Genomic DNA, 7,675 nt, shown 5'->3' with positions numbered 1-7,675 from the left:
AGAGTCATCACTTTTTGCTGTACTGACCTCCCTTAACTTCCTGCATAATGACTGCATGCACATTCATTAAGTAGCTGTGAATTTAATCTGAATACATAGATTTAGATGAAAAAGAAAACTTTTAAAATAATGTGTAATGTGCTCATGCACTCTGTATTGTGTTCTCCATTTCCTTCTACTTGCATTGGCTTCATCTGTCATTCTGACATTTGGTTCTGGATGTCACTGAAATATGAGCTGGCAATCTTTTTCAAGACAAAATTTAAAAATCAACTTGTCTTTTAGTTCTTAACTTGAATGTTAATAGTGTTATAGTAGTATAACTGGAAATTGTTTTACTACAATAAAAGCCCATTTGACAATATGGATTGGATTCAGTTTTGTATCCTAAAATAAAACAGCTTTTTAATAGAAACATTATAATTTGTTGGGAATTCAATTGCTTTTGTTTTCTCCACATATACTGGCCTTTTGATTCAAAGTAGTACAGTAATCTTAGCAAAAAGGTGGTCTATTTTAGTGTACTACACATTTACCTAGTCTATAACACACTTTTAATACTGTCTATATATTATACACTTTACATTTTTACATTTTGTCTGAAGTATTTAGTTGGTATACTTCCTACACTGTGCAAGTGCTCTGGTATAACTGCTAGACTCGGGTAAACTCAATAAAATAAACTTAATTTGTATAACCTTTTGCTAATGAATTGCATTTTTCAAGGTAATGATCAATCCCGTTTGACTGCCGTTGAGCAATGTACTTTGAGGCCACATGAGTGTAGTTTTCAGGTAATTTTTGAGATCAAATCATCTTTACCCACTTTCTGTTTACATTTTCTTTATCCCCCCTCCTCCAGTTCAGACCCTCTCCACCACTAATACACCGTGTTAAGGGCATCAGCTCCATTCCTCTCAGACATGTGGCTCTGTCACTCAGCTGCACAGTTACAGCACACATACGCTGATTTTCCACTGTGTCTTCTGTTCCCAGGACAGGGCTGCTCCTCACGGCCCTCCTCTTCCTCGTCTGGACCTGAACACTATCCTTGACCTGGCTGGAGATTTCAAACTTATCATCGGATTGAGTTTGAACTGCTTAAAAGATTAAGAAAACGTGTCTTTCCAGGTCCAGAGACTTTAAAATCTTTCAAAATGGCACCTGTGAGAGCCTGGTCAGTTGGACTCCTGCTGGTCCTACTGTGCTCACCCCAACTCCCACTTCTTGCTGCTGTGAGTGCTCAGGATGTGGCTGAAGAGGAGGAAGATATTCATGACAAGTACGATGAAGACGATGAAACTGAGTCTGAAGATGCCACCGAAACAGATGAAGAGTTAACAGAAGAGAAGGAGGATGAAGCTGGGACTGATGAAGAGGAGTTAGAAGCAGAAGAGCAGGACGAGGAGGAAAATTTAGCAGAAGAGGAAGAAGACACTGCTGATGATGACCAGGAAGAGGAGGAGGAGGCCAATGAGGACAATTCAGAAGAAGAGGAAACCTCTGATGAGGAAGAGGAAGCAGGGGAGGATGAGGAGGAAGATGTAGAAGAAGAGGAGGATGAGGAGGCTGTTGAGCAAAATGAGGAAGCAGCTGAGGAAGAGGCTTCCGAAAACGAAGATGACGATGAAGCAGAAGCTAGTGAGGATGCCGTGGAGGAAAATGAAGCAGATTCTGACGACGATGTAGCAGAAGATGATGAGGAAACTGAAAATGAAGAAGAAGAGGATGACGAAAAAGAGCAACAGATAGCTGATGAAGAGGAGGGTGGCGCAGCTGAAGATGAAGAAGCAGAAGACGATTCCAATGAGGACAATTCTGAAGAAGATGCAGGTATGTCATTGCCACAAAGTAATCAGACGGTTTCACAAAAACTCATCGACTTTATATTTCCAATGTAATCTTCCTCAGCCTCCTGACCGGGCTCAGCTTTCTGCAGCTGCTTTAGCCACACCATCATGCATGTTGGTCTAGAAATAGACAGGCTTATTGTTTCAACTGACACCAAGCAGTATGTAAACTATTTGTGAAGGATGCGGGTCCATGACGCACCAAGACACATGCTAATGTCTCAGTGTTTGAGGTCATCTGATTATATCTAGAAGTCGTTGCAAAGATTTTTACGTAAAATAACTGAGTATTTATGTAGCCTCTGAGTGTGTATGTGTTGTCACGGCACATACACACTCTGCGTTATAGACTTATCTTTGATTACATTTCATAAAACTGTAGCTGCTTCAGATGCAGGTTGTGGGATTTCTTATCTGACATGGTTTTAGTACAGGTTCTGGTACAGAAGCAAAAAGGACTTTGGAACATTCCCATTATAAACTGTTGGCTCTGATAAAACATGCTTGTGGCTGTACCAGGGGTCTGCAACCTTTTACATTTGAAGAGCCAGTCGGGGTCGATTTCTTACTGATAACAATCCAGTAGGAGCCACAACGTTTTACTTTACCCTTTAGAAAAATAAGACACTGATTTGTGTTTAAGTAATTAATACTATTATGATAAATATAAATTAACTATTGCGTTTTTTTTTGGCCGCCATAAATAAAACAAAGAGAAAAATATTTCATATTCTTAAAAAAATATGAAATAGTTAACTTTTTGACATAGGTTTGCAAATAAAAGACACCTTCTGCCACATCTTAATGCAGCAAATGTAGCTAGTGTAATGTCAGCAGTAACTGCATACAGTTTTTTTTACAATTTGTGGTGAATTGCAGCCATAAATATGTAAATCTGTCATATTAAAAATAAACCAGAGCTAATTAAGTGACCCTTATCGTATTTTCAAACCATATGGCACACTTAAGATCCTTGAATTTGTTTAAAAAGAGAAAATTCATCTTTTACTTTGGTGCACCTTAAATAATAATTCTGGTTGTCCAGACTTTAAAGTAATTTTCTGTGGTACACAGCAGACAGATATCTGTCAAAATATTTTACTCCAACTTAATTAAACAATCGCCTGATGGATTATTAGAGCATTGTGGGTAAGATACTGCAGTCAGGAGTTGAGCAGAGTGATACATTCTGCCCCTAAACTGTTTGTGAGTGAATTTAGTAAGGTTTGAGTTAATCTACCCTTTTTTTGTACTTTACAATAAATTTTTTAAAGTCAAACCTTTTTTTTCTTTAACCAGACAGCCACAGTGGAGGGGTAAAAGAGCCACACGTGGCTCCGGAGCCTCAGGCTGCAGACCCCCGTCCTACTCGCTTTAGTTACAATACAACAAATAGACACAAATTCAGAAATCTTTTAAAACATTAATTGGATGAAAAAAATGCAATAAAAGTATAATTGAACATAACTTTTGTCGTGCTATTACTAATTTCTTTGAAAATTAAAAATGTAAATTTCAGAAATTATTATCAAATAATGGATCTGAAAGCCAATTAGATACCATCCATTTTTAGATTAAAATATTATTTCAGTACTCTAAGTGTTTGACATGTTGAAAAAACATGTACATGTCAATATTTGTTCAACTCTGAAAAGGGCCTACAAGGCTTTTCATCATGACTGCACATTATTTTCTTTGAACTGTTTTCTTTACCTGAAGACGGGTAAAAAAACAGAGAGGAAGAGAAAGAGGGAGTGGGGATTGTTCTAAAGCGGTTGTAAGGAGGACTTTATATGGTGAGAATGAGGTCTGGAGCTTTTATATGTTTCAGAAGAGCCTCAGGAAGAGAACACAGCGGAGAACCATGGCGACACAAATGAAGAGGAGTCAAAGACTGACAGCAAGCAGTTCCACTCCAGCTCTTTGTGTAGTGTTTGCTCCATATGTGAGGTAAAACAAAACTTTAGTCAGAGTTTTATATTATTTAAAGAGGATTATACTTTTTCCGCCCTCTTTAGGCCTTATATTTGTGTTTTCTGTTTGCTCTTAGCACTGCTCCAGCTGTGATAAGTGTCCGTGTGAAGATGGTGATGACTCCGACCATTGTCAACACTGCGAGGTGAACATCTAATGTTTCTCAATCACATTTTCTTTGATTTAATTCCTTCCTTATCCGTTTCCCTTGATTTTTCAGAGCTGCTCATCGTGCTACGTTTGCCCCATTCTGTGTGACACAGTTTGCACTCCAGGTATGTCTTTGAACCATTGACTGTGTCTGAGAACTGGACTGAGGGTTACGTCACCCATAGAAATTGTTTATGTTGCCCAAACAATGCTTTAATTGGATTGGTCAGTTTAAAACATTTAAATAACTTTGCATTACAGAAAATCATGAAAAAAATTAGGGTTAGCAAGAACATGTTTAAAAAAAGGTAGCAGAGAAATAATAGCTTTTCAGACAAATAAAATGACTGTCTTTTTGGCTTCTTTAATCCTATGGGTGCTTCCTCTTTGGAATGCCAGGGTGGGGAGGGGTCACTCAGTCCAGTTTTCATATTCAATCATTGCTTTGAACCCAACTGGTTTCTCCTCAAGTTCACCTAATTCCTGTCACTGTTTTTTTAATAGGTGGCCTTGTTGATGAACTTACTGGATCCATCTTTCAGTAAGAAAAGCTGTAACATTTAAAAGTGTGCCCACGTGTTAATGTTCAACATTCATTTCATTGTTGTCGTTGCAGGACTCTTTCCTCTCTACTTTGAGCTGCTGCCAGGCTGCCCTCACCTCAGCAGCAATGTCCAGCGTGAACTCTTCACTCATTTAACATTCAAATAAATTATCTGATGTTTTACTGTAGCTTAGAGAATTTAACGTTTTTCCTTTATATTGTGCTCTTATGAAAACATGTTCTGTAGCTGATGGATTTGGACAATGCTCTGGTCATCAGCTGTATTCATACAGCTCACCAAAATGGACAAATCAACCTTCAGCTGAACCCATAACAACCCAGACCCAATTTTACTTAAAAATAAATTAATGTGTAATACAACACAGACCAAGTGGACCAGAGAATGCAGTTCAGAAACGGTTCTGTTACACTGATGTCACCATGGCTTATTTTTGGACAATAACTTTTACAGAACAATAAAAATAAAAGGTAGTGCCTTTTTATGGAGCTTTTATGGACGCACAGTTTTGTTGAGATTCTATGTTTTACACAGACGAGGTCTGTCCTTGGGAGGAAGCTGCAGTTTAGGGGTGAACTGCTACCTGTTTCAACACCAAAAAGGAATTTTCGTACGCCTCTTAGGCAAGCTTTAAAAATATATTCCAATAATTATATCGACCCTCTTTGGAGGAAATTTGCTACTACACAAAATGAGGCTGAGGAGCATTTTCCTCAGGTGTTAACCTGAGGTCTTGCAGACAGTAAACCAGTTGTGTGGTGTGATTTTCTGTAATTTCTCCAATAATGTCAGCTCTCATTAAAAACGATGAAATTCATAACGGAGACTTTTTTGAGAAGTATTTTACAACATCTTTTTTTTTAAAGTTTTGATTCCATATTTTAGCATTAAGTAAGAGCATGTGTAATTTTAAGCAACTTTTACACCATAGCGTTAAACAACCTGCAACAATTATTTCCAGTCAAGCACTGGAAAGAGATAAATGACAAAAACAGCAAAGGACAAAAGCCAGTTTAGGATAAAACCTCCATCAGCAGAGGGTTTGGTAACCAGCAAAGTTTTGTTTTAAGTAAAAACAAAGCCCCTCTTTGTTAAATAGGTACGGGAAGCAAAAACAGGACAGAATCTTTAGTGCGTGTCCCAACAACACAAACAGAGCCAGAGGTTTGTGCCAGGAAAACTAACTTTTTCTATAAGAAACTTTTGACAAGGTGTGCTAAATATTAATGCAGGAATATTACTTTAAAAGCTGTAAATTGTGACCACCTTTTATCTGCTTCTGTTAGGGGAAATTCGATTAAAAAAACCAAGGAGGGGCTTTATCAGATCGCAAGAGGTGAAGGACAGAAACCGGTTCATTAGGCAGAAGGACACAAACAAATAAAAAACACATTAACAGAGTCAGGATCCGTGGCACGTAACCTTATGTCAAGAGAAAGTGATCAAAAAATTTGCCATATTTCTTATTATTTGTTCATTTAATTATTTTTTTTCTGGATTAAGATGGTGAATTACTTACTCCTCCTACTTGTATTGATTAGAAAGCAGGAATAACTGTGTTACAAACTGTACAAATGATGATTGAAAGGTGGAATTAAAAAAAATAAAAGCACATGCTCCATTAAACTAAATACGAGCTTCTTCGCTGCTAATCAAAAATGTACAAGTTAATAAAAAACTTCAATGACATGAATGGAAAAAACGCCCGCCTTCTGTTACAGCAGTAAGCCTATCCCTTCACAACACCCTTTATACTTTTCAGGTATCAGTTTGCTACACCACCCATAGTTTAAAAGGATGAAAGTGACCTGCTTGACATATTACTTTAGAAACAGAAACTGATGTATGTTTGCCTTTTTTTAAACTGTGCCTTTGTCATCCCCTTTTTTTTGTTCCCAGAGACAATAATAAAAAGAAACATCCCATGACTCACGCGCTCAAATGCTTTGAGTTTTGTGTCCTTTGGTCCACATTTTATGTGCCAATCTGTTGATTTATGCAGTAAAGTTGAAACACTTGTAACACCTCAAACACCTTTGGATGACTCTTTCCGTCGTAGATCACTGACTTTATGTAACGGGTAAATACAGTATGTCTGCTGAATCAGGGTCACAGTGAGTCACTGTGTCTTTCTACATTGCAAGTTGTTTTGTCCCTCACCCTCAGGAAAAATGAAAGTTTGAGAACAATCGAGTTTCTGGACGGCTGACGTTGTTAATGATGGAAAACTATGCGGATGCTTTAAAAGTGTGTGGGTGGAATTAAGGGATACGTTGGTTGGCCTTTGGCCAAGTATCATCATAAAAGACCATCTTTCAAAAAACAATACTTCACGAAAATGAAGCCAAAGCAATTCTAAAGAAACGTATTGGCTTAAAGCACAAGATCCTCAGCTCCTGTAGTCCAAATCATAATACTTCCACTTCCTCTTGACAGTAGCCAAGTTTTTTGGCTACTGCAATTTTCCCCAAAATCTTTTGTCCATTCATTTGCATTTAGTCAAATATACACATAACACAGATGGGGGTGTAAAATTTCATTTTAACAACGATTTGATTCATATCATAATTTGTGCCTCCAATTTATAGTCGATATTTGTTCATTTCTTAGCAATCCAATTCACTGACCTAAAATCAATTCAAGGCATCTTTGGCCAAAAATTCAACCAGTGTGACTCAGAGATGCATTAAATATCTGGGTACTGAACAGTGCAGGTGACGTTTTCCAGATTTCTTGTATTTCTTGCAAGATAATAAAGTGTAAATTATATATGTGTAAAAACAAACAAATAAACAAGAATTCATGGCAAATTTATTCACATTTTTGGTTTCATAAAGTTCAGCCCACTGCTTTTATTCCTCTGGAGGATCGATTGGGTTTTTGAAAGAAGATAGGTATTGAAGGAATAAAAATTGATTCAATTAATTCGATTAATTGGGACACCCCTATACACAGCCCATAGTGGGCAATTTTATCCAAACAACTTAAAAACCAATCACAAATGGGGGTAATGTGGGGGGAAAATGTCTTGCTCCAGGAAAGAACAACCTGTCAGTGAGGACTGGGAGTGAAACCCAACAATAGCTGTGGAACACTGGCAGGGTCCTCCACAGCTCTGTATCCCTACTGATATGGATA

General features: G+C 37.6%; 1 protein-coding gene across 2 annotated transcripts; it reads left to right on the top strand.

Annotated features, from left to right (window-relative positions):
- Positions 1-915: 915 nt before the first annotated feature.
- LOC101155062 (cilia- and flagella-associated protein 251) lies at positions 916-6,159 on the top strand. 2 transcript variants are annotated; one of them, XM_011488066.2, is made up of 6 exons: positions 916-1,833; positions 3,685-3,800; positions 3,901-3,969; positions 4,045-4,099; positions 4,479-4,515; positions 4,591-6,159. In XM_011488066.2, the coding sequence occupies exons 1-6, from the start codon at positions 1,158-1,160 to the stop codon at positions 4,610-4,612; spliced, it is 975 nt and encodes a 324-aa protein (XP_011486368.1). In that variant the 5' UTR covers positions 916-1,157; the 3' UTR covers positions 4,613-6,159. The 2 variants fall into 2 exon arrangements, with proteins under 2 accessions (XP_011486368.1, XP_004080364.1); XM_004080316.3 differs by having other exon boundaries at positions 3,682-3,800.
- Positions 6,160-7,675: the final 1,516 nt, after the last annotated feature.

This window comes from Oryzias latipes, chromosome 19, assembly GCF_002234675.1.
Source record: "Oryzias latipes chromosome 19, ASM223467v1".
Lineage (NCBI taxonomy): Eukaryota > Metazoa > Chordata > Actinopteri > Beloniformes > Adrianichthyidae > Oryzias > Oryzias latipes.
The sequence above is the reverse complement of the archived record's forward strand: the minus strand, read 5'-3'. Positions and strand labels throughout refer to the sequence as shown.

Excerpts from the sequence above, each read along its gene's own strand:
- LOC101155062 (XM_004080316.3), top strand. The coding sequence starts at position 1,158 with ATGGCACCTGTGAGAGCCTGGTCAGTTGGACTCCTGCTGGTCCTACTG. Across the intron at positions 3,970-4,044 it reads ACCATTGTCAACACTGCGAG|AGCTGCTCATCGTGCTACGT; the intron begins GTGAACATCTAA and ends TTGATTTTTCAG. Across the intron at positions 4,516-4,590 it reads CTTACTGGATCCATCTTTCA|GACTCTTTCCTCTCTACTTT; the intron begins GTAAGAAAAGCT and ends TTGTCGTTGCAG.